Genomic DNA, 27,087 nt, shown 5'->3' on the forward strand with positions numbered 1-27,087 from the left:
AGGATCCTTAGCTACTTAGCCTCATACAGTTGGTTTTTGTCTTCAGACATAGAGATTCTTCTACCTACTGAAATGTGGAATGATTTAACAGCATTTTTTTTCTTTTAATGTCTCTATGTAGCTTCCTAACAGTTCCTGCTGTTAAACTAAAGTGTTTTTTTTTTAACCTAAATATTTTTGTGCTCTATTATTATATTTCCCCATCTGGTCTCTCTTTGCTAGAAATCATTTTATCAGCTTTCAGGAATATTTATCTTCATCCTGCAAACATGCCTACTGTGGTGGTTATATTGTAATGCATGATATGTTTTCAGCAAGCAGAATCATGATCATTACATTATGGACAAACTCAAAGACTTGTATTTCCTAGCACAATACATTGTTTTCTTCTAACACGATTTGCTGTTGAGGAACTTGGGCCTTATTTTACAATTAAAATATATGTTTACCTCTTCTCTATACCTGGACAATCTAAGCTACACTCCCTTGTGCTTATTAATGAGCATCCATTTCCTGTAATATTGGCTATTGTGAGCCTCTTCTTGCTGTAGGTCATTTCTGTGCATTTATACAGCATAATTAAGCAATAAAGAGGTGTGTGTCTGTCATTTTGAGTCACTTGAGTGTATATCTTTTATGAAAAAATTCAGCATTTTTCCTGTTTCTACAAAAGCTCTGATAAGGAGCTCTGATAGGGTAATAAACAACTGAGATGAAGGACAAAGAAAGAAAGAAGGGAAAAAATTATATTCATGTATATACATAATAGCTTGGATAAGTATACTGCTGATTTCTGCTGATCTATTGAAGGGAGCAGTTAATGCTTAAATTTCTTCTTTTTAACTTCTTGTGACTTTTTAAAACAATTCTGCATGCCAATATCTGGTAGTCTGAACAACTAATTTGAAGATAACATTATACAATATAACAACCATTGTTGAATTCCTACTATTTTGTTTAGTGGAATTCTGAATTGTTTTTATTTTTTTTTTTATTATTTTTAATTCTCTTTAAAAAAACTTTTTTAGGGCCAGTGAGATATCTTAGTGGTCTAAAGAGCTTGCTTAGGTAAGCTTAGGCAAGTGCAGGGACCACGGTTTGATCCCTGGCACTGCATGACGCACCAGCCCTACCCCCAGGGTGGGCTGAGCAGGCCAGAAAAAAAAGAAAGACAGACACAAAGACAGACAGACACAGACAGACAGAATCAGGATCCAAGTTAAAAAGAAAAAGAATCCTCTTCCTCTGCCCATGCCCCCACTCTCTTCCCCAGGAGTCGGTCCTACACCTTCTCTCTGGGTGGCTTCACGCAGCCATGTGACTCTGACTTTACCTCTGCCCTATCATGTGCTTATCCAACTGCTGCCTTCTGACCCACTGTACAGTTCCATCTGAGCAACTACCTCACTGAATTCATTGTCTGCAATATCGTCTGTGTCACCTCCCCCTCGCTTAGGGTCCCTTTTCTGTCCTTTCATGGGTGACTGAGGACAAGCATCTGTTCCTCGTCTTCCCCATGTTCTTAGCAAACTTACAAGCCCTGAGAACTCTGCTTTCATAGTGCTGGAAGCCCAGCTCATCACTCTCCTACTTCTAGACTACAGTCCTGCCCAAGCCTGTTGTAGCAGCCCCTCGCACCTCTGTCTTCAGTTTGAGTCTTGCTGTACCACCCTCATCCACCTGGCTTGGGAAGGCTCCCTTCCCAGTGCTGGGTGCACACTTACTTTTCTTTGCAGCCAATTTTGCCATCCTTGTGCTTATCACTTGCCATGGCTACCCCCTGCCTCTTGTCCCCTGTCTTGTCCCACTGGCCATTAAGCACAGTGAGCTTGGATCCTGCTCACTGCTCAGCCCCCCTGGGGCTAACAGCGAATGTGGCCCAGAAGGTGTCCAACAGATATTTCTTACGTGTTGTTGAGTATTAGTCAATGCTTAGGCTTGCTGATATTTAAAACAAGTAGAACAAAACTGTAATTTCATAATTACATAAAGACAAAGTCTGGAATTAGAAGTCGAGGATGACATTTCTGGCTCTATCATTGCCTATTGAATGCTTTTGACAAAACACAGTTCTCTCACTGTAATATAACTGCGTAACACTTGTCATTACTGAGCATACAGTAAAACTGACAATACCACCTTGGATTAGAAGCAGTTCTTGTGAATTTTTATTTGTTCACCATCCCTTTGGGGTGTATGTACACCTTTCTTTCTAGAAGGTAGTGAAGGGGGATATAAGCCCCTTCAAATAATGACAAAACCTAACTTTGAAATGGTTACGTACTGCACGGTGTCTGCAGGTTTTGGGAAGTCACCTTCAACCTCTAACTCTCAGGTGAGAATGTGGGATGTATGAGGTAGTGTGTGGTATACGCTTGTACATCGAGTTCCTTTAGAATTCAAAATATTTTGGGGTGAAAGTATGTGCAAATTATTTCAGTACTTCAGCTTCTCTTTGGATCATTTCTCCACGTTTTTCGAGAGACTTTTTTTTTCCACACCCACTCCAACCATCTGTGTACCAGGCAAGTTTCCGAGATGTAAAACCATGTGAAATATGTCCATTTTATTTATTTGGAAAGGACTATGATATAAGGAGGGGGCTGAATAGTTAATGGAAAGTGAGTTCTCTATATGGGTAGCCTGGGAAGTCCAGCCATTATAGCCACAGGCAGCTGCGTCCTAAAGATGAATTCAGCACTGGGCCTTTCAAACTAAGACCTGCAAGCAGTGCAGAGTCTACCTGTGGCCTGGAGGTAGTCTCACCACACAATACTATTTTAAAATGTATGCAAATTTGCATTCTACCCTGGAATGCATTGCTTTAGATAAAATGTCTTACAGTACTTACCTTAAAAATTGACTTTGCAGGAAAACATGCCATGTTGATGGTTGCCCTTAGCCAGGCCCTGGGACGCTGGGTGTGCCCTGAGGGATATTCCCCCCCCCAACAGCTCAGATGTTGCAGCCCAGACTTTTGTTGAAACTGAAATGAATCCTCCTGCATGTTTTCTTTTTCCTTTGCTACACGAAATTTACAAAGATCTTTATGAAACCTGAAAGTGTCTCTCTAAGCAGCTGGGTGGGAGCACTGTCACCGCAAAGCTGACTGAGGAATAAAGGTGGGGGGGTGACGCTGGTCAGGGAGGGCTGCTGCTGCAGGAAGGACATGTCTGAAAGGAGCGTTACAAATCCACCTCCCTTTTCAGATCTCATCTGCATCAGAACCCAAACCAAGTGGGGTGAGAAAGAGCAAAATATTTTGTAAGAATCTGCCAAAATGGAACCCATTAGGAAAAAAAAATCCAAAAAGTCATGAAACTTAATGTTTTTATTTGGGTGCGCATTTTGAAAACATGTTGACACAGCAAGCTGGTCGTGCTCAAATCTAAGCACAAGAGACGACTTATTTATACATTTAAATTTCGAAACATTTGTGAGGCCTACCATGTTGCTGTTAAAAGGTTTCTAATTTAAAATTATTTTGTTAGATAATCATGTCTCAAGTGACATTATGATTTATCACCACTAATCAAGATTCTGATCTTCCATAGACATCTTGTTTGTGTCTGTTTTGTTCTTTGTTACATAAATACGAGGTTTATATATAAAATTCGGACTGTGTAATACGGGGCTAATGAGCCACAGATGGAAGGGCGCTGGCACGTTACCATCTAATAACATTTTAAACTCATATTCCATAGTAAAACAAAAGCAAATTGTACACATCTGTTTTCCAACTTGTAGTATTTCTGAATTTGTCCAGAATCTATGTTTAGAAGACTTTTACTTAGAAGAGAAAGAGGACACAGGTCACTTCAAAATGACCCAGCCACTTAATAGCCTTATCAGGACAGAGTTGGCCAAAAGGAGATGATTTCCTCTGCTTTGCTTCCTGAAAAGTCATAATGCTGAAGAACAAGAATGAAAGGCATTAAAGGGGGGCGGAAGGTTTTCTAGAACAAACCTAACTTTATTGGCACTCTTAAAAAGAAAAGCATGCCCCTAGCATGGTGAAAAGTAAGAGGAAAAAAATTCACAGAATGAATAAAATTAAAAACCTGGAAACTTTCTGTACTTTCCTAAAACTATCCTCAAAATAGAACTGGGTGAGAATAGGGGGTCTCCAAGAAGGCCCCAGAAATCTGAGATTGTGAATCTCTGTAGTTGTTTATTTGTATGGTCAGGTAGGGTTCATGTTTTGTGTTTAGAAATTCATGTTCTGTGTTTAGAAAAAAAAAAGTTCTGTGTTTAGAAAAAAAAAAAAATTGGAATGAAAGGCTTCAATTTCCCATGCTGTTAGAAGAGAAATAGGGAATCAAGGCAGAGAATTTGGCTCTGACTGACCCAATTGATAACGCCTGTAGGATAAATTAATACCAGTTCTTGAAATACAAGTCTCGGAAACATCTCTCTTCCCCTGTTCCTGGTTGAGGACTTCCAAACCACTTTTCTGCCTTGAGGGGTCCTGTGAACTGTCAAGTTCTTTTGGAAAAGTTAGGTGACAGAAGCGATTACCTGCAAAGTATGACCATAAATCCCCTCGAGGTGAAATGCGTCTGTTACAAGAGACCAAAGTGCAAATTCCTGAAGCACAGGGCCTTGAGGGTCATCGGGATGACTAGAGAGGGAAACCGGCTGATGCGTGTGGGCGGGCTGTATTTCGGGAAGCATTTTGTTTATTCTGATCTAAAAGTAGAATCAAGTTCACAGTTAGTGTCCACAAAATAATTAACACGTATGTTCTGTGGTGTGCGTTGTAAACAATATCCACAGCGTCTCCATTTTGGGCTAGCACTTCTTGAAGAAAATGACCTGTTCCGAGCAGTCTACTGCCCACCAGCGCGGGCACAGCCCCGTGTACCTGCCACAGGGGGACGTGGCGGTGAGATCTGCCTGTGCGCCCGGTGCCCTAAGCCGTGGCAGGATTGCTCAGCTAGGTCACAGCGCACCCACGGCTCACACCAGGAGAGGCAGCGTTAGGCATGTGCTTGTTCTGTCTGTCCACCAGCGGACTGGCCGTGTGACGTTCTGTGTCGTGTTGTTTTGGTGCTGTGCTGTGTCCATAGGGCCTGCCCGGCTTCCCCACGGTCGCTGCCCTGCGCAGTAATCAGATCCTCACCGTCAAGGTTTGTGGTCGGCCCTCGCGCCTGCGTGGTCAGAGCCGCAGTCAGCATGACAGCGTGCAAGAACCATTCTGCTGCCGCGCCCAGCTCAAAGGCCTGCTCCATCAAGACAGCAGACCCCTGCCCGGGGCTGTGGGGACCTCACCCGCATCAGCGAGGCCCAGGGCCGGTGCTGGCCTCCGGCCGCCTCACCTTGCCAGGACCGTGCCAGTCCCCGCCTCCGTTTGCCCGCACCAAATGCCCCATGCTCCAGGCCAACCCAGCCCTTGCAGTAACTGCAGGCGCTGAGCGTCCCCGGCGCGGCAGCCAGGTTCACGTCACTTCATGCTGGTTGGCGAGTCTGACGGCACCCGAACTGGCACTGTGTCTGCCGACTGTCTGCTCAGTGGGGCTCTAGGGTCACCCCAGCTCAGCTCCTCCCGGGAGAGGGACCAACACCATGGCAAGATGATGGGGTACAAAAGGAAAACTCTTGCCCCACTTGAATTCGAGGTGGCTAGCTCCTTCTGGGAGAACCAGCAGGTCTGACTCAGACACCGTGCCAGTTCTGTTCTGTTCAGTGGTCGCTATAATCTAATGTGTGTATCTTTATTTCTTTCTTGGGGCCTTCTGATGTCTATTCTTCAACTCTCTCACCTCTGAACTTCAACCTTTGACCTCACCTGACTGATCAGATGGTGTTTCCTAAAATCAATCATGGCTTTCTCTCTGCTGATCAGCAGCTCATTAAACGCCGCCTGATTAAGGTAGTGCTTCCTCTTGCTGGAGTCTGATTTCTTCTTGACGTTCATTATTGCTCTGCTTATTGTTGCTTTACTGCATTTCTTGTGGGCGGGCAGGGTGGGGGTGGGGTGGGGGTCTTTATTTGTACATAGATGAGAACAAATTTTTATTTGATGGGCTGCATTTGAAATGTATATTGAAGGTATCAAAATAAAAAGACATCAACATTTTGAATGTTTAAAATCTTAAATTTTAACTAGTAATAGATCCAATTTGAAATCTCTCTAGGTTTGGTTATGCATAAATTATTATGTAATCTGCCAGGAACTTCTTTTGCTTAATTTTGTTGGCAAAATTAACTTTTGTACGAAAAAAGTAAATGTCAAAAATATATATATATATTTGTTGAGCTACAAATGCAGCCATTTGTTAAGAAGTGAATATAACCACAGAATAAGTTACGCAAAGTCTCCCACCAGGTTTGCAGCTAGTGCTAACGCAGTGGAGGGCTGGCTTGGGCTGCTTGGCTTTAATAGCATCTCAGCGCTTCAAGCATGAATATTTATTTGCTCCCTGCTGGCAGGTAAATTGCCTGCAGGCTTCCATTTCTGATCACTCTGGTTCCTCTCAGAGTATAAGTGTGGATTAAATAACAAGAATTAAAAGTGTTGAAAAGAAGACCTGAAGATTAATCTTTCCTGGTTATTGTTGGTCTGTCCCATTCTCCATTGCAGGGTGACCAAGGGCAAGCAGGACCTCCTGGACCCCCAGGCCCTCCAGGTCCCAGAGGGCCACCTGGGGACACCGGGAAGGATGGCCCCCGAGGGATGCCAGGAGTGCCTGTGAGTTGCTTTGGGACCCTGTTGTCTTGGGGTTCGAGAACCAGGATGGGGCTAGGTGGCTGGGGCTGTGGAAGGAAGGGGCCATGTGAGCAGCAGTTTGGACAGAAGGAGAGTCTCCAAGCCTTGCAGGGCACTGTCCACAGGGTGCCACTTTCTCTCCATCCATGAGAGCCCCCGCAAACCCCAGGGACCTGGATGGATGAGCCCACCTTCTGGTCCGGGGACCCCCATCCCACATCTGCCTCAAGGTAGGCTTGTGCCTTGGATTTAGGGGGCAGATAACTTTGGACAAGGAAGTAGCAAGCTGCTGACAAGTTGCAAAGGGGTGTATAGCAGACATAGCCAAGTTTCATGCTATGTATAGAAAGCAAAGGCAATAAAGCTTTTGAATATTTAATTTCTGATACATAATTTGACCAACAAATAGCTAATAAAAACAGTAAAATTAATGGTTAAAACATCAGTGGGTCTGGTTTTAATATACACTTGTCCCTAGTGTATATTAATCCTCATCCATAGACATCAGTTAAAGTGCTCTCAGTACTTAGTTACTAAGTCAAGTGTCAAAGCACAGGACAGTAAGTAAATGGTTCAGTAGAGGCAACCCAGCAATTTTTCTGAGGCAACCTTCTTAAAGGCCCCTTTTTCCTCACTGAGATCTGCTGGGGCAGGAGGACAGGAGGAACCAACTCTCCCTCCGTGACTGGCTGTAGTCGGAAACACTTTCTCTGAACCTCTGAACAAGTGGTTTAATCCTAAAACCCCTTCTGTCTCAGCATTTCCCAGAGTGAGACCCCAAGGATAGAGATGCTCACAGCTTTGGGGATATTTCAAGTGTTTGCACTGATTGCTAGTTGTTAGCACAGAGTCTCTTTCGGTAAGCTAGTTTAAAATATCTTGATGCTGCAAAAGTATTCAGATCTTTGAGTATTGTACATAATAATTGAAATCTAATTTAAGATAGAAATTGCTTTTAAGAAATAAAGATACAGAGCTCGGGAGACTGAAGATAGGAGGATCACTACGAGTCTGATTGGTATAGTGAGGCCCTATAGACCCTGCACTAAGTACATAAAAAAAGAAATAAAGTTAAAAGGGGTATGACAAACTTAACAATCAAAAATTGTTATCCTTCACACGAATATAGTTTATTCATTTAAGAAGTAGAGATTTTTACACAAAGTGCAAATTAACTTTTTAAACAGAGATTCTGTAAATATAATAGAACTTGATTTATGGTCTTCAAGTTAATTTGTACATGTTGTCGTAACCACTAGAAGATATTTTATAAAAATAAACTGAGAAGAACAGCAGCAGCTACATATAGTGGCATGCCAGGCATAAGTTTCCAGTAAAATTTCTATAGCCCGGGACTGCCGTACAATAATGTGACAACGAAACATGATCATACCATTTTAATCTGAGCACTAGAAAATGATAGTGGTGGGACGGATTTTTCTGTATGGATTTTAATTGGACAAGGTACTTCAACCATTATCAAGTCATAAGGACCAAAGTTTAAAATCAACATTTTATCATTGAATTCTCACCCTGAGAGCAGTTCTCAGTGTCACACATAGGAAGCTCTTGAGTTACCGCAGAGAAGACACCTGGCTCCATCTTTACGTCATTATAAAGAGGATAAGATCTGTCCTAGGTGACAGGAAGCAGGGAGGTAGACTTGGTAGAGCTGGAAGGGGACCAGGGAGGAGACCTGGGATGGAGGGAGAGGAGGTCATGGTGCAAGGGCACGGGACGATGAGCAGGCCCTGTCCATGGACCAGTTCCCCCATGACTGTCAGTGTCATATATTGTGAACAGATACCAATAGAAATATATAAAGAGACTAACTTTACTAAATCCTAAAATGTTTATGAAATTTATTTGAAGAAAGAATAGCAGATCTCTTCAAATTCTATAGCATTTGTATTTTTGTATTTAACCTAGAAGAAGTGCTTATCTATGGATTGTGGGGATTAATAGGGAAAAGATAAAAATTGCTAACATTATGCCTATTTGTTTTTAAGGGTGAACCAGGGAAACCCGGAGAACAAGGCTTAATGGTAAGTATCTTTATTTATGTTTTATTTATGTTTTATGTTACTAAACTTGACAGGAGCCCAGGATGTTAAAAATCATGGTAATGATAACACATGACAATTACGTCTGTCCTGTGAGCCATGACAAAAATTGAAAACTCATGCAAGTGTAAGAGTGCTGTGGCCTGGCTGCCAGACACTGAGGATCCCAGGCCCACACTCCTACCAGTGTATACACATCAGGAGCTGTGCAGGGCAGGAAGATCCCAGGTGGAGCCAGGGCAAGGGGCTGCCCTCTTGCTACTCCTCAATGAGGGAGCCTCCGTGTGGAGACCCACACACAGCATCCATGGGGCGCTGTGACCTTGAGTCACATGGCCAAATCTGCTCAGAGATTTGAGGTGCTCTCCTGTGGAAGGGCTTTGCCCAGGGAGAGGCACTTACTTGTTCAAAGCCATGAAAGGGTTTTATATGGATGTGGGGAGGCATCCTGCTCCACCAGTCAAAGGCATGAAGGGATTCTCCCAGCCTGCTCTGTGCCTCTTCCTCTGTCTCCCAAGCTGTCTTCTCAACCCACTCCACACTCCAGCGCCCCAGGAGGCCCGCGGGAAACCTCTGCCCACAGCCAGGGGACACCCACACCTGGTTGGGCCTCTGTCAGAACGTGGCTCCTTGATGTGTGGCTCACATCCTGCAGGGGGCCAGGAGATAAAACTGCTTTGAAAACTACCTAGCTAGGTCCTTGTGAAACAAACACACAGATGGGCACCAGTGGCACTCCCAGGCAGCCATGTCCCTAATGAGATGACAGTGCTAGGGTGCGGAGTGTACCCACCTCCCTGAGGCACTGTTTCTGCCCATTAAGACCAAGATGGATATTGGAATACAGTATTTTGGGGACTATCATGAGCTAGCCCCTATCCTATCTCCCTGAGAACTGTCAGAATGTACCCTTCCACACACCCTTGCATCTACCCCTGCTTAGAATGCTCCAGAAGTTTGTTCATCTCCCGCCAACTTGGAGTTTTGCCGTTGGCTTTGTCATCCTACCCTGAAACTCAACACAGTCTCCTCGTATGTGATGCTCTGAAATAAAATACGTATTATTTTAGAAGTCATATTCTCATCTCCCTTGAATTTATGTTACTCTTGTGGATACACTACCTGAATAATAGTGTAATCCCATTTTCTATAATTGCTAATGGTTTTTTGGGGTATTTTCGGTTGTTATTATTATTATTATTGTTTTGGGTTTCTGCTATATTTTTATGCTGAAAATACAGCCCAAGGCCTTGCACATGCTAACCATATCTTCCACCCTGAGCTACACCCAACTCCTAGTTTGAGATCATTAAATACAAATGTTGACATAGTCCTAAGTAAATTGTGTTATCACACTAATATGTTTGGATTTCCCACTTCATCTATATGGAGGAAAAGACTCTGTTTTGTTTTATTATTTCTAGGAATGGAACCCAGGCCTTTTTCATGCTAGGCAAGCCCTGTACTATTTAACTATCCTTGACACCTTTTTAAAGTTTTATTTTTGAGACAGAGTTTCATGAGTGCCTACATTGCCCTTGTATTTGAGAATCCTTCTGCCCCAACCCCGGAGGAGCTGGGGTTAGAGGTGTGTGTCACTGTACTTGGTCTCATAAGCAGTTTTGACAACCAGGCATGGTGATGCACACCTGTAAATGCAGCACTTGGGAGGCTGAGGTGGGAGGATCTCTGTAATTTTGAGGCCAGTCTGGATTGTATAGTGAGTTTTCAAGGTCAGCCTGAACTACACAGCAAAATCCTGTCTCAAAAAAATAACAAAAACCAAAAATCCTTCTTGCAATGCACCTACTACTGATTATATTTTCTATAGACCCTCTCTTCTTTCTTTAAAATCCAGATTTAGTTCGTATTTTTGAAATGCAGTTAAAAATCAAACCTAACAATGTACAGACCAGATCAATAAGTAGACCATTACCCTAAGCTACCCCAAGCCCCCAGTCCTTATCCCAAAGGGACATCCCAACCTTACTTCTGTCACCATGGATTAGTTTTGCCTGCATTTGAATTTTGTATTAATTGAATCATACAATTTGTACACATTTGTGTCTGGCTTTTTTCATTCAATGTTGCATTTATGAGATCATCTACCTCTGTTTTAATAGCCTTCACAGCTGGTTAAAAAAAAAAAAAATAGAGAAAACCTTACTTCCTTGACTACCCTGTTAAAATTACATCAGTCAGAACAGTGAATGAATGCTTGTCTGTCTGACCTTGGGCGAGTCACTTAACCTCCCAATTTCTCATCTGTAAAGCAACGGTAATACCCTCTCTGCCTGCCTTAAAAGGTCACCAAAGACAAATGCAATAAATTAGGGGGAAGCACTTTAAGATCCATAATGAAGAATGATGTGAGCATGTTATTATTATTATCACTCAGTCATTTCCCCTAGAGTAAATTACAGGTGAGCCAGCGTGGATTTCTATAACAGATGTATTCCTGTAAAGTTGGGTATGAATCCGATTTTCATAAATCACTGTATTTTAAGTGTGCTCAGGAATTTTGCAATTAAAGCAATCCTGTTCTGAGCCTGTCTTCTTCCCAGCAAGCTCAGTTTCTATAGAGTGTATTGGTACTACGAAATATTTTCTTTTGTCTAAACAAGCTATCATTCTTTTTTTAAAAAATCAATTTTTTTGCTTATTAACCTGAATAGTACTCGTATATCTTAGTTCATCTCAAAGAGAGATCATACTGAAAGTATAATTATAATTTTCATGAGTTTTTCTTTAAAAATTTCTCCTCAAGTATTTGTGAGTGTGCACATACATGTATGTGAACTCCAAGTTCAGTAGGGAGAGAAATCCTTTGTACTGATAACTCAAGACTTGGGACCCCTGAAGGTACTCTGTGCTGCTTTTCACTAATTTAATAAAAGGTAGGTCATAATTCCTGTTCTGTGTATCTCAGTGAATTATCGTGAGAAGCAGGTGAAATATGAATGTGGTATATTCTATGAGCTAGAAAGAATTCCATAAGCTAGAGGTCTTATGGCTAAAGCAAATGTCCTGAGATGTCACTGGGCACTGGAAGACTCCCTTATGCCATGTCAGGGCTGGCAGCACTGGATGAGCTCCCAGTGAAATTACAGCACATTAAACACTGGGGTTAACAGAGCAGTGTGTGTGTGTGTGTGTGTGTGTGTGTGTGTGTGTGTGTTGGTTCATCCTATTATGGTTGCAGTGGGTGGTAGTGGTTTCGGCCTTCTCCCGCCGTGTATGTCAGATCCTCAGTCTCCCATAAGGCTCCCTTTCTCGCCCACTAGCTAAAACAGAGACCATGAGCAACAACCCCCCTGCCCCTTTTCCACCTGATGCAGACCCGCCCCACTTGTGTGTGCTGTGCAGGTTGTGTGCTTTGATGACGAGGGCCTCAGGAAGCACGGAGGACTCTTATACATTCCAAGTGTCTCTGGTGGCAAAATAAGAAAGCTCAGAACAACCTAAAATTAGTTATTACAAAACTGTTTATGAGTGGGTCAGGCAGAGAATTAGTTTTCATAATTCAGGCTAGTTTATATCGCAAAAATAATCATTGGGAGATTAGCAGTGGCAATGACACAATTTTTAACAAAGCGCTAGCTCTGGCAGCTCCGCATTTAGTTAATCCTGCTGCGCATCATGTCTGTCAGCATGACCTTGGGGCTTTCTGTGATGTTCAAGATGAGATTTTTAAAAGACAGAATTTTGAGCTTCACTAAACTTGATTCTGTCTAAGTAGGAACAGATCCACTCTGTCTTATGAAGCCGGACGCAAGAGTAAAACCAAGGGCTCAGCACAGTCAGAAGTGCACTCCTGTCGGGTTCTGGCACGAGTGCCCTTTTCCTTCCAGGTCTTCCAAATTTTAAATAGCTGTTAAAATATTATTTTGAAAATGTCTTTCCTTTATATATTCTTGCTGCACCTTTAGCAAACGTAGTAGAAGTTCTCAGAAATCAGAATGAAAAAAAGTACTTTTAATGTACCAAGTAGTCGTAAGTTCTGGACATTATTTTTGGTCTAAGGTGTCTGTTATCTGAGACTTCACAGAACAAGCCACTTTCCCTACTCTGAAGCTCTTTATTTCTCCCCTTTGCCAGTCTCCAGATATGTGCAAACGGTACAACATGTCCTTTCACCTCTTACAGAATATAAAAATACATTTTACTCATTGGCCTTGATAGTATTCAAGACAGAAAAAGTCATGCATTAAGGTGAAACTTGCACTGAATAACATTTTATTTTAGTTTGGCCTATAAACCCATTATATGACATTTGCGTGCAGGAATAAAATTCTTTTTTAAAAAAAATGTTAATAACATAAGCATAGGGCCAGGGAGATAGGTTGGTAGTGAGCACCTGCCTGGCAAGTGCAAGGATCAGGTTCTATCCCCAGTACCACATGCCATGCCAGCCCCAGAACCCTGAGAATGTGCTGAGCCAGCCTTCGAAACCAGGCATGGTGGCGCATAACTATAAACCCAGTCCTGGGAGGTTGAGACAGGAGGATCACTGCAAGTCTGAGCTGTGTAGCAAGACCCCGTACCAAATAAATAAGTTAATAAAAAAAAATGGTTAAAGTAAAAAATAATAACACAAGCATAGATTATTGCTTCTGTTTCACTTACAAATGGAAATAACAGGTAAATGAAGACTTGCTTCAAATGTCAAACACAGTGCTGTGCTGCAGACCCGATAAAATTCAGCATTTTCCCTAGTGGACTTGGACGGGCCTGCTATCTTGGTCAGCAGGGGCAGAAATTGGAGGCAGGGGCAGACTGCCTCCTGATTTGGATGTAGCAGAGAGAGATAAGCCCCAACACTTCAAATCACAAATAACAGAGAGGAAGAAAATCATTTTTGCACAGCAGTGATGTTGGGTCTTGACAATGAAATTGAACTTGGTGAGGCCATGTGTTCTTAAGTTGTACACTGCCTGCTGGGATGCCTTAGCAACTGTTCTAATGCTTTATTATCCTTGCTTAATGTGATGGTCCATGAAATGCAGATAAGTGTTCCAGGACATAACCTTTGCACCACCTCAATATTTTTGTCCCCAACCAGTAGTGCTTTGTTTTTCAAATGAACCAAGAGAAAGTGGGCAAGCAATCTACTGCCTTTTTCTAAGGCTGCCAGCACCTTTTTCAGTTGACCAACATAGGGAAATTTGTGGTTCCAGGGTGCATGGACTTATGTAAAGGCATCTAAATGTTATGTGAGTGCAGTAACAGCGAGGAATATTTGCCTTCTCTCCAAAGCTGGTTCTGTCTGCTAGAAATACAATCTTACCTTTTGGGGGAACATTTTCAGTGGGAATTTAGAAGCATGATCGTGGAACCTAAGTACAGAAAGATATTCACAGGCTGACTAGATGGTTCGGTCTGTGTTCCTTCCTCATTTTTTCATTGTGATTTCCTTAATGACCACGATCCTGTGAAGAAGCCGTTTGCTTGGCTCTTCACACTGGCTCTGGTGCAAGATCGAAAAATCAACTGGGCCAATGAAGATGTCTAGACCTAAACTTCCTCATCCAATGAGAATGGTAGACCCAGCAATCTGAGCCCCCGTCCAGCTCCAAAGCCCTGTTAGACTCCTAGTGTTCATTATGAATGCTCAGGTGTCTATTATGTTTAGCCAATGTATATAGCCTTTTCATAATTAAATGAACAGCTGTATGTTAAATTTTAAGGGAAAGCTTTAAAGTGCCTTCTTCAAAACTATAATCAACGTTCTTAGTTATCATTTGACTGTAGAATCCAACCCATTGGAGCTATCCCAAAGCAAAATAGGGGGCTCTTGCATGAGGGTGTATTGAAATAGTTAATCTCTTTCACCCCATTTTCATGTTTCTTGCAGAAGAAACTTTTGCAATTAAAACCGGATCCATTTAAAGTGTCCATTTACATTTGCAGATTTAGAGCATGTATTCAAATTTTAGGGTAAGAGGACAAATGGAAGTCCTTACACAAAATATTGTAAATATTGAAATGTATAAACCAAGCTAATGAACTGTTCAGTGAAATACACTCTGTCTTCTGACATGCACAAGAATAGTTTCATACTTAATTGGAAAGTTCACATCCAGAGATTCTGGCCTTCTTCCTTTCTCTCCCAACACCTTTCTCCGTCCCTCTGTTATATAAAACTCAGGCTCTAACTGTGTAAGACTCAAATCTTGGATGTTCACAGGACCAAATTCCAGGCACATTCTGCAAAACCCCCACTTCTACCCTTCTCCTGGTTCATTGCTGTGTGCACCCGTGGTGCAATTCACCTTCACAATAGACCTCGAAAAGCTCTACCTCATTGGGTTGAACAAAATAGAGCACTTCCAGCATTTCACAACTTTCCATTAGACAGCACTGATCTGTCTAGATAGAAAACAGATCTGAACGGCAAATGACCATATATTGGAGTCTTAAATTTAAGGTTTTCTGTGAATAGTGGGATATTTAAATTCTAGGGGCCAGTGTTTCTCAGCCTTGTTGATTTAAAATGGGAAAAGCACTTACATGTTATTCAATAGAAACATTTTTTACTGAGTGTAGTGTAGGGTGATAGGCTTCTATGAACCATAAATCTCTCTTCTTTATAGCACGCAAGGGAAGAATGTGTAGTCACAAGGGCAGAGGAGCCTGTTAATTTTCCTTCTTTTTGGGTCATTTCCATTTTGGGTTCAGCACTAAGAAGCAATTTATTAAATATTTAGAAGGGACAGAGTGAGCTAATTTCAGCTGTGGATATCTGGTGAAATGTGATACAGAGTCTCTGTTTTGGAACCTGATCAGCACATAGGTTCTCAAATACCTAGATCTGTCTTTAATCTGCTCGTGGTATTAATGCTCAATATTTAGTCTTGGGCTCTGGTTTTGTCAGTGGTGAGAAAAATGTATTACCTCTTTAATTTCCTGCGCTTAAGAGACCTCCTTCAAAAGGTCGTAGCCTCAAAATTTTTGAGAAGTACCAACAAATTAACCATCTCAGGTTATTTTCTGCCCCCCAAAAAGTCAGCACATAGAATAGGGAGTTCAGAAAGAATTTTCTCTTTTTAGAAAATTATTACTCCATTTAGAACTATTTTTCACTAAATGTACATAAGTAAACATACTGCTTGGCCATCTTACAAATAGCCCCTGGGCTTCAGGGAAACTTTTTTCAAGTAATTTTAGAGTGGTACTATTTAAGCAAAAATCCAAGTACTTTAATATCTACCTCAAAACTGGGATTTTTTTTGCTAGTCATAGAGGAATAATAATATGGTAAAGTGGTGGAAATCTGGTAAAATTGAATTTTATTTATGTATATATTTTGTCTTTTTGTTTGTTTGTTTGTTTGTTTGTTTGAGACAGGGTCTTGCTATGCAGCTCAGGCTGGCCTTAAACTCTTTGTAGCCCAGGCTGGCCTTGAACTCACAGGGATCCCCCTGCCTCAGCCTCCTGGGTGCCAAGATTATAGGCATGCATCACCATGCCTGGCTCAAACTTTTATAATTTTTATGCTCCTATTCATTCATTCATTCATTGCTTCAACTTTAGTCTACGATTATGTTGAACACTAACCTAGATGCTGGAAATATTAAAATACATGGCCTAAGGAAGTTTCTACTTCAGCAAGTGGGTTTTTATAATACATAAGCAAGTGGATTATTAAATACAGCCAGTTGAAATATGCTAGAGAGACATGGAGGATAAAAGCAGCCCTGTCCAAGTGCATTGAAAAAGGCTCAGAAAAGATATGAGTTTTGACGATGAAGCTTGGAAAAATGATCACAACTTCAAATGAGAACTAATAGAGAGGGGCAAGGACTAGCTGGGAAAGCATAAAGGTGGCTGGGGCTGAGGACAGGGTTTGTAAGATGATCTGATGTTCTTATGTACAAGATTATTACGATACCAGGACGCCCAGATGGTCCCCCTCTTGTTTATGCTGTTTTCCTTCACAACGAGTGCTACTAAATCATGACCTTGGCTTTGAAAGCATTTCAGCATGGCCTCTTGTACTGCAAACATTGCCCAGTCATTTCTGGGTTGGCACTGCCACATGTTGAAGCTATGAAACCCAAATCTTATTAAATATCACTTAAATTCCATCCTGACATACACATAATAGAATCTAGAGTTTGTGTTTCTTAACTTTCCCACATCAAACATCCAAGTAGAACATGGAATTCCAAATAAGTACATCTTAAAGGACTGCTTCTTAAGGAAGATAAATTTCCACCATTTGCTTCAAATTTTGTCCTTCTCTCTGTAAACCAAGTCTATATATTTTGTGGCCTTGTGATACATTTGACTATGTTAACGTCTTTCAAAACATTGTAATCAAAAAGTGTGCTGCACTCAGCCATTGAGCGAGTCTGGTACTAATGTTTTCTGACTCTCTAAGTCAGATCATGTGTTATCATTCTTCCCAGCAGAATCAGATGCTAAAAACCATTTTCTTCATTTTGTCTAATTTTTATTAAACCATGAACAAATTTTGAGAAAGGAAATGATTTCAAATGGCATAATTATAATTGGGGCCTTTATCCTTCCCTCTGCAGAAGGACCACCTCCTTTTGTTCTCTGGTTTGTTGTTTTATTATTACAGAAGCTGGTTGTATATTCTTGTATCCAGCAATGACCAGCAGCTTTCTGAGCTTCAGATTTTACTGTTTGTCATCAGGGACAGAACAGGAACTGTGTCTGCCCCCTACATCATTTCCTAATAGCAGGCAACCAGAACTTGCCTTAAAACATCTCCCCAGAGGTACCCTAAAGCACATCATTTAGAAACTCTGCATCCTGTTTAAGTAATTAATACCTCCATCAGATCTATGCTAACATCAGTAGCGTCAGAAAAATTCATTAATAGTTTTCTATGCCTTTATCTATCAAGGAAAAAGCTTTTAAAAAATATATGTGTATGTGAGTTGGAAGGAACTCCCAGCACATAATGGTGTAGGATGCCCTGCTTTCAGGATGAATGCGGGTTGGTAACTGCATCTACTGTTTACAGATACAGCACTGCCAGTGCTCTTGCTGCTGTGGAACAAAGGTGATTCTTGCCTTACTGTTTCACTGTAGCAACCATGAATTGTCCCACCCACTCTTTCCCTTAGAAGTACTACAGTGGGGCCGGGGAGATGGCTCAGTATAATAAGTGCTTCCCTGGCAAGCGTAAGGACCTGTGTTCAATCCCTGGTTCCGCAAAAAAAAAAAAAAAAGAAATACTACAGAGGTTCTTGAGCCAGTGGTATTTGCATGATTCCAATGAACAAGAGTCAAATACCTTGCTGTGCCTATCTTGAGATGCCATTGTCTATGAGAAAGAAAGCTGGATTGATTTCATCATTTCATTCATTCCTGCAGTTGTCTATTCAGACTGTTAGGCTTTTAAGTCCCCACTAGTCCATACAAATGCCATGTCCCTGGCCTCCCTGTCCCCTGTCTCTGTCCCCCACTAACTCTATCATTCCTATGCTGGGCTTCACTGTCCCCCTACCTGGAGCCTTCTTCCCTTCTCTGCACACCGGGTCTGCCTGCCCTCTCTTGGAGCACTGTTCACTTGTCACTGAGGCCCTCGCCAACCACTCGATTAAAATACTTCCACATCCACTTCTGTTCTCCTGCTCTTTGCTCTAGCAGTGATGAGCTGACCCAGCTTCATACTTTGTCCACAGTCTTTGTCCAACCGCAAAATAGAACAACCAAGAGACCTGGAGTTTTGTTTGTCTTTGTTCACTGCTGGACCCCCAGTGCCTAAATTGTTGGCTGGCACTCTGTGGGCCCTGAGAAGCTATTGAATGAGTAAATGCGTGAGCTTTGGAGGATTCCCTGCACAGTCACTCCAACCCAACCTCGGTGTAGGATAAATGCCATTTGAAGGAATAATTAGACAATTATTGTAATGCTACAATGCTACTGAAAAGTGCTGTAATGGGGGTGCTTTGGAGGATAAAAGAAGGAGATTGAACTCTCCAGGCAGGGGTGCTGAGCTCAGATTTGTGGAATGGGCCCAAGGGAGAGGATGAGCGAAGCCTGTGACTGCGGCAGCTGGAGGAGTGAGGCAGGGAAGCGTGGCAGGCAGCGAGGAAATCGAGCTGTTCTCCAAACCTGCACTCCTCTAAGCACTGTGCAAAAGCCATTGCAGGGTGTCTGAGCAGGGCATGTGAGCCCATTAGTGTATAGCAGGCCATGATGAGCAGACAAGCTGGAGGTCACTAAAAGCTGAGTGGCCATGAGGTGGCTGTCACATTAGCTAGGTGAGAGAGACAAGGGCTTCGGCAGGGATGGCACTGCAGGTGGGAAGAGGGCAAGAGCCGAGAGTCCTGATGGCCCAGAGAGAAGGAGCAAAGATCCCTCCTGGGCCAGTTAACAGGCTTCGGGAGGACACCGGCCAGCTGGGATTGTGGATCTCTCAGATTTCTTTCACTGCTTGCTTAGCATGCACTGGATGTTGTGTGTGATCCTTAAGAGTAGCACTGGGGGAATCCAGGGGACCAGAGGGAAAGTCAGGTGCACTGAATAATCCTCCCCTTCTTTCCAAGTTTCTATCTGAATTTAATTTTTAAAAATGTAAAGGGCCAGCCAGATAGCTCAGAGGATTAAAGCACCTGCTTAGGCAGGCGCAGGGGCCGGGGTTCAATCTCCAGCATGCTGTGCCGGCCCCGGCCTTGGCCCCGGGGTGTGCTGAGATGGCGACTGAGACTGGGCGTGCTGGTGATTGCCTGTAATCCCAGCGCTTGGAAAGCTGAAAACAGGATTACAATGAGTCTGATCTGCATAGTAAGACCCTGTAGACCCTGTACTAAATACAAAAAAAAAAAAAAAAGAAAGAAATTTTAAAAATTGGTGGAAAGATTTCAATGATGATTAATGACATTGCTACTCCAATCTTAGAATTCGCCACTAAGTTTTTACCTTTTGAATAAAGTTAAACCCACTCTGCAGAACTCTTCAATGAACAGTTCATCTATTTTATGTCATCCATGACCCACACTGAGGTGAATATATTTTAAGGTTCAAATTATACTTGATAGAGCTAGAGTTATTGAAATTTAGTTTAATTTGTTGCAATTCTACATGTTGCAGAGTTTTTAATCTTGAGGCATATAGAAATTATTTTTGAAAAATTAAGTTTGATTATATCCACCTTAATTGGTTGCATACAAACCATATGTAAATTATGAATGTACCTACCAAGGAAATGGCTAAAAAAGAAACATATTTAAGAGAAATACACCCAAAAGATTATAACTCTACTTTGGAAAATTATTTGATCCAAACTTAGTAAATCATGGGTTAATAACAACAGAATTGTTTTAAAACTTTTTTAACTACCAGAACTTTAATTTTAGGAATAATAAGCATTAGTGTCTCTAGTCAATAATAAATACATGATGTTTTTCACCCAAGTCAAACATAAATACATTTTTAAAGATTAGATAAATTAATGATTGGGCCTATGGCATTTGTCCATTATGTTATAAGTTTACATTTGTAGCAGAAACCACAAGACTAATACAGTGTAGACATCTTAACTAACTGCTAGCATTATGCCCTACTTACAAAATAAAGTTTTGAGCAAGAAAACCTTAATTTGTAAGCTTAAACTTAATTACAATGGCATAGATATATTATGGTGTTACTAATGATATTAAAACACATAGAAGTGAAATCCTGCTCCTTAAAATGACTTCATTGTATATGCATGCACGTGCTCCTATGTACTGACCCACGTGCGTGTCTGCAACTTCTATCCAGCTGTCCCTCCCTGCTTCTTCCTTCTGATAGGTGACACTCTCCTTGCATCCTGAACATTTTTCTTGCCAGTGGCACCAGAGAAGCTGTGTACATTTTTGGTAGCCAAGAATATGCTCTAGGCAGTAGAACTGTGAATATGGAGTGTTTCTTCACAGTCAGAATTAATGCTAAATCTTTATTTTCAGAACTTATCAAAAGCAACACTGGTTTCCTAAAAGTGAAGAATATTTTTCTTTAAAGTTATCATTTTGCTTCCTTAAGTATTGTGTTAAAATATGCAACATTTTATTCAATGCTATGAATTTCAAGGCTGTGACTTAGTCTTTCTAATATGCTAATCTGCAGTAATAATGCAACAGAGATCAAATTAGAACTGATCCCTATGTTATTCTCTAAAGTATTTCATATAAAAGTTGCTCTAATTTTCATTTGAAATCGTCCGTTTCAGGATGATATGTCTCTGTAATGAAACATCCAGTTTTAGTGGATATTTTTTCAAGTGGCAAAGTCAGGTTTACAATGGGAAGGAAACCTTGGTGAACTGCACATGCACATTCTCAGTCTAAACATTGAATTAATGTACTCTGTGTTATATGATTTCCCTTCTAACATCAACATTTTAAGAAGTGAAGTGCTCTGGAGACACTTGAGAAAATGGAATCTGAGACAATGATAAAACCCAAGTCTTGTCTTCAGGCTCAGATCTCCTATCACCACTGCCTGCAAGCTCTGCCTTTTCTTGGCATTAGCATTTGCCTCTCAGACAATTTACCCGAGTGAGGAAATGATTCAACATGTTTATGTGCTGAGGGACGGAATGGAGAGAGGGGAGGCTGTGATGGAGATGCAGGGGTAACTGATTGAGAGAGATCCCCGAGGACAGCGGCCAGGATAGATTCCAGAGTCTTCCGGGCGAGCTGGCCTGGTACAGGCCTGGGACCCTTCTTTCTGATACTGGAAAGGGGTCCTTGTGGGCTTGGGTTAATGGCAGATATGATGTTGAGGGAATTTATACTCGATGGTCTGTTTTCTCTGCAAAATCTAAAAGGGGAGCATTTTAGATAGATGAAATAAGATGGAAAGGAAGAATGTCTGACTACAGACATGCTGAAAACAAGCTCATTAAAACATTGGTTGGTTGATTGGTTGGTTGGTTACATCCAATAGGAATATGTAAAGATGTGTTGTGCAACATACTTTGAATAATCTAAAGCTGAGGGTGGGAGGAAATTGTGAGTCTTCCATTGAGATGACTATGGGCAACAGGCTCTGAATGTTCCAGAGCATTGTGTACTTTTAATAAAATAGAACAATGCAAGAGTAAGTCTTCCTCTAATGACCACCCTAGTGTTTTATTAAATGTTACTGCAGACAAATGTGAGATGCTGATTAGCTGAAACACCACTCACTGAAAAGAAATAAGCCATTAGCTAAGGGTAATGCACTAAAGAACATTTATGTAAAATGATAATTTCTGCAAGCTCACTAAAACATACAAATATATCTCTCTCTATATATATATATATATATATATATATATATATATATATATATATATACATACATATATTGCAGAATCCACAGCATCTTACTAAGCAGATTGGACTTGTAGTGATTCTCCTGTTTTCAGTCTCCCAAGAGCTGAGATCACAGATGTACGCCACCATGCCCAGTCTCAATTGCCATCTCAGCGCGCCCCAGGGGCAGGGCCAGCACAGCATGCTGGGGATTGAATCCCAGTCCCTGCACTCTGCCTAAACAGGTGCTTTAGTGCACTGAGCTACCTGGTCAGCCCTTGTAAATATATTTTTGAAAGAATTAGGGAGTAGTTTACTTTTTTTTACTTTAAAATAGATATAAGGCACCTAAGTAGTAACTATATTTCTATGTTCTTATCAGTCTTCCGAAGCCAGACCTTGCTCTAAATAAAGCCAAAAGAACCTGACTCTGGCTTTGTGATTGAAAAACTGCTAAATCTCCAAACTGTCACGTTTACATTTTCTGTATAAATATTCTCATTCATCTCACTAAATATCGCTTTTTTTTTTTTTTTTTTTTTTCAGAACCAGGGACTGAACTCAGGCCCTTGCGCTTGCCAGGGAAGCGCTTATTCCACTGAGCCATCTCCCCAGCCCCAAATCTAGAAATTGTTTTGTTTTGTTTTTTTGGTAGAACCGGGGATTGAACTCAGGTCCTTACACTTGCCAGGCAAGCGCTTATTCTACTGAGCTACCTCCCTGGCCCCAAATATCGCCTTTCTCTTGCCACCCAACATAGTGTAGTCTTAGCACAAGCTCGTAGCATCTTTTCTTCAAGTACATTTTAGATACCACACTTGGTCCTGGCCTCCCCTCATTTGTAAATAAGGTCTTCCTTCCCAAAGAGAAAGATGAGAACAAAGCACGTGTCTTTGTGATGCTATATAATTATTTGCAAATCTGCCTCCTGAAGTCCTACAGATGCAGAAGTCTTGAAGAGCATTGCTTTCCTGGGGGACTGTAAGAATTTTAACTGCTTCTAGCAACAATACTCACCCCTCTAAGTGAGATCAATGTGGTCCTTTTGCATGTATTTGCAGAAATAGATGTATGGGTACAGTGAGCATTCTCAGGGAAAGAGGAGAACCCTCCTGCATGTACTTCTTTAGAGAAGAATAAATTAGCTTAAAACCTATTTTGGTCCTCAGGCTAAAAAGCTTCACTGAACACCTGCATGCTTCACTGTAGCAAAGAGGACCTCATGGACAGTTCTAACTGGTCACCTTAGTCTAAGTGGTTACTGTTTTATGTTAACTGAGGGTTTTTTTTTTATTTTTTAGGGTCCTCTGGGGCCTCCAGGACAAAAGGTAGAGTATATGACAGTGCTGTGAAAGTAATTATATTCCTTACCCACTAGTGGGAGAGAGCTACTGTGAGCTGCTCAAGTAGCTGGTCTGTTTTGTACATTCTCCTTTGTAAAATCATCATCATGTGATGTAGCCTGAGATTTCTAGTCAACTCCATTGTAGAAAACTCAATGTATCTAGAGAGGACTCATTAAGCATGTAGGTTGTTCCATTTTTAATTCAAATACCAGAAAAACTTTGAGATAAAACTGGAAATTTCAAGGATCATAAGACACTGAAAATTGAATTCATGACCTTTCTCAAATGGATCATTCCCAATGGCCTCAGAATGGATCTGAATGAAAGATGAGTCTGTGGCCTGGTTTACAGTGTTACAGTTGCATTCCAAATGTCCTCCTTTGTCTATAACCTGAAAAGTGACTTCCTGATTGTTCTTCAGTGAAGAATGATCATTACATTGTGCTGGGAGGATCTAGGAATTCTGAAACTACATCAGCACCACAGTTGTAACTGTGTCCCTAGCAGGTAGATGACCCTAGGCCCACAAACATCCCGATGTTCTTCCCTGCACACCCCATCAACCTCCCACCCTCAACTTGAAGACAACTAAAGAAAGTAATTGTATTATAACAGGTGGGAAAGTGATTATTCTTTATGTTTGGAATCCATCAAAGATAGAGACGTTTTATCGCCCACATTGTGGGCATGTGGCATCTGTTGAAACATAATCCTACAAACTAAACCAAAGCCAATGAGTTATGAGACACCTTGTGTGTATGGACACTGTGTCCCTCATGATAACATCTCTATTAAGCATGGTGTGGAATTGTAAAGCTACCCTAATCCACCATTTGACCAGGATCACATTACTGCTTCAGGCTTTGGCAAGTCCTTTAATGAGCCACTCTATAACATCACAAAATGCACAACAGAACGAACTTGTCACCCAAATTGGTTTTGCATATAACTACTATATTTAGAACAGTTTTATTATTACTATGTTTAAAAGCTTCTCCCCATCATTATTAAAGAAATTTAATATACCTGTAGTAAGGGGAGGAAAATCTGTTTTCTAGTTCTAGGCAAAGAATAAGCACATTGTATTTAAAAATGGTTTCTCCAGAACCTGAAAAGGTGGTGTAAGAGAAGAGAATGACATCATGCTCACTAACGGTCCTATATCCACTCACACCCCCCTCCCATAGACTTTCTCAGGGAGTAATTAGCATTTTGTGTCTCGCTTCACCCAGCCCCGCCCAGCTTTTCCTCCTGAGCCCACAGTACTGTGCATGCGAGTTTGTGCACACCGCTGCTTTCATTCTGTTGTACCAAAGCTGGTCCGTGTGCAACACTTGCGGCACCTCTTGGAGTCTACTATGGAAGTCGCACTCCAGTGACTGAAACATGCTGCGAACAAGGTTAGGGGCCCCATATGCAAGAAACTTGAGTTTGCAACACAGTTCCCTATTTAATTGTGGAACAAGTGGTTGTGATTTCAAATAGTTCTTGTTTACATACTTAAATTTGTGAAATTCAAGAATTATAGTCCCTGTGAGGCTTGTTCCTGTTGGAACTAAGGCTATTTTTTTTCTTTTCAAAGTTTTATTGATAAACATATAGCAATGAGACAGTTTCAAATCAAATTGAAAGTACAGTTTCAACAAATAATACACTGCATATATTCTTCTTAGTGGTTAATTGCTGTACAAGATGCAGACTTGTGACCCTACTTACAAACACCGTTAGAAAAAATCATTCTATTCATTAAGAGAATGCAATTATATATCTATCCCAACCACTTTGAATACACAGATACAAAATGGACATTCATAGTTATACCCCAATTTTTTTTAAGTTCCGTTGTTGAATATTATAGGTGTGTAAACTCAGCAAAATATTCTAAAAGAGTACAGAAGCCCATAATAGCATTGGGTCTTCTGTTTAATTGGCAATGTCAGAAATTATTGACCTGAGTCTCCCACAGCTCAACATAACAACATGGCTTTACTTCCTATATTTCATCTTCATACTTTTCTACTGGATGGCTAAGACCAAGGTAAAGCAGGACCTATGCAACAAGAGTTGTAGCTTTTTGGTTTGAGAAGGTCAGTGAAATGCCCTCAGGATTTATCCTGAGATCCTGTACCTCAGATTGTAGAACATTTGTCAGTGCAGCCATGTGGATGAGTCATGGCCATTGCTTGGCCAATGTGCTCTCTGTGAAAGCCTGAGAGAGTGTCTTCTCCTCATGTGACTCTCCTTAGGCACACTCTACATCATTGATCAATTTCCTCTTTGGCCCCATAACCTTCTTGATCAGAAAATTTGGGACACTACCGAGGTACATGACGTTACAGTACAAGTTCTCATATGTCCTGAGTCTTAATTGACCTTAGAAGGGTAGGGCCAAAATATTGGCTTTCCTTGTAGCCCTCCTTTTTCTCTAATTTTGGTCTGCAAACTTAGGATGTTAACCATCCAGAAGACAAGCTTATTGTTATTATCAAACGATTTACGTTATCAAGCTTAACCTCACTATTTCACTACATTTCAAACATCTTAGGCATAATAAGGAACAGGTATTTTTCATCAAGTATTGAAATGTTGAATAAGGCTATTTTTTTATTATGGTATCAGCCATTGAACCCAGGCCTTCATCCTGAGCGATAGCTGAAGCCCTTTTTATGCTTTTGCTTTGAGACGAGGTCTTGCTAAGTCATCAAGTTGTCCAGGTGGGGCTCATACCTCTGATCCTCCTGCCTCAGCCTTCCAAAGTGCTGGTATTACAGATGTATAGCACCACTGTTGCCTTTATTTCTTAACTTAGAGCCACTGAGATATGGGTCTCAATATATGATCTCAAATTCTTTGACTTTACATGAAGGTTAAGTTTACTTCAGGGAATGGAGTTAAATTTTAACTCTAGCGGAAGTTGTCTTTTAGCAAGATACCATCACAGCTGATAGAACTAACATAATAGAAAGGTAGGATGGAAATACTTTATGATTACAATACCAACCTACTTTAAATTGTGCTCTTTAGGGATCTCTTGGAGCACCTGGAATTCCGGGGATGAATGGACAGAAGGTGAGTTCTGTACGGTCAAGGATTTCTTTTACAATGTAGAAGCCATTAACATCAAAGTTCCGGTGAGTGATATTGGCCATTGGTTCATATCGTATATAAGCACCATGCATACTTTTAAACTACAGGAAAATTCTGATAAAAATAATCATATTGGTTTAATTTTTATAGATGTTTTAATAAGAAACTAAAAATTTTCTATGTAAATAGTTTAACTATATTAAATTTTAATAAATTCTATATTGCTACAACTATCTTTCTTATATGTAGGAGAGGAAAATACTACACTTAACATTCATTATGATAAACAAAATGTACTCTAGCTTATTCTTATGATTAAACTCCAAATGTATTATTTCTTTGAATAAAGAAATTAATTGTCACGAAGGAAATCCATTAAAACTTTCTGAGTCCAGGGGCAATCTCTTTGTTGCATAAAATTAAGGTTTAAATAAATAGCTGCTCTAAACTCTGTACCATACTTTATTGTACTGTAATAATGGGGGGGGGGAGTCAAAATGAAATAAAGTAAAGATAACAAAAGGGCACAACGAAGACTCTGATGTCTGTACACACATCTCTGCGCGTGGGCATTGTTTCCATGGCCCATGTACCAGTTGGGGTACACGTGCCATGAGCTCTGG

The 27,087-nt window shown here is 41.1% G+C and overlaps 1 protein-coding gene across 1 annotated transcript in view; it reads left to right on the forward strand.

Moving 5' to 3' along the window:
* The window catches only part of Col25a1 (collagen type XXV alpha 1 chain), a 466,154-nt gene that overhangs the window by 339,144 nt on the left and 99,923 nt on the right, over positions 1-27,087 (forward strand). The window contains exons 8-12 of the mRNA XM_012513689.2: positions 5,801-5,872; positions 6,584-6,691; positions 8,719-8,754; positions 23,333-23,359; positions 26,402-26,446. Of these exons, the coding sequence (XP_012369143.2) occupies positions 5,801-5,872; positions 6,584-6,691; positions 8,719-8,754; positions 23,333-23,359; positions 26,402-26,446 (288 nt within the window). The remainder of the gene's footprint in view (positions 1-5,800; positions 5,873-6,583; positions 6,692-8,718; positions 8,755-23,332; positions 23,360-26,401; positions 26,447-27,087) is intronic.

This window comes from Octodon degus, unplaced genomic scaffold (assembly GCF_000260255.1).
Source record: "Octodon degus isolate 3935 unplaced genomic scaffold, OctDeg1.0 scaffold00016, whole genome shotgun sequence".
Classification (NCBI taxonomy): Eukaryota; Metazoa; Chordata; class Mammalia; order Rodentia; family Octodontidae; genus Octodon; species Octodon degus.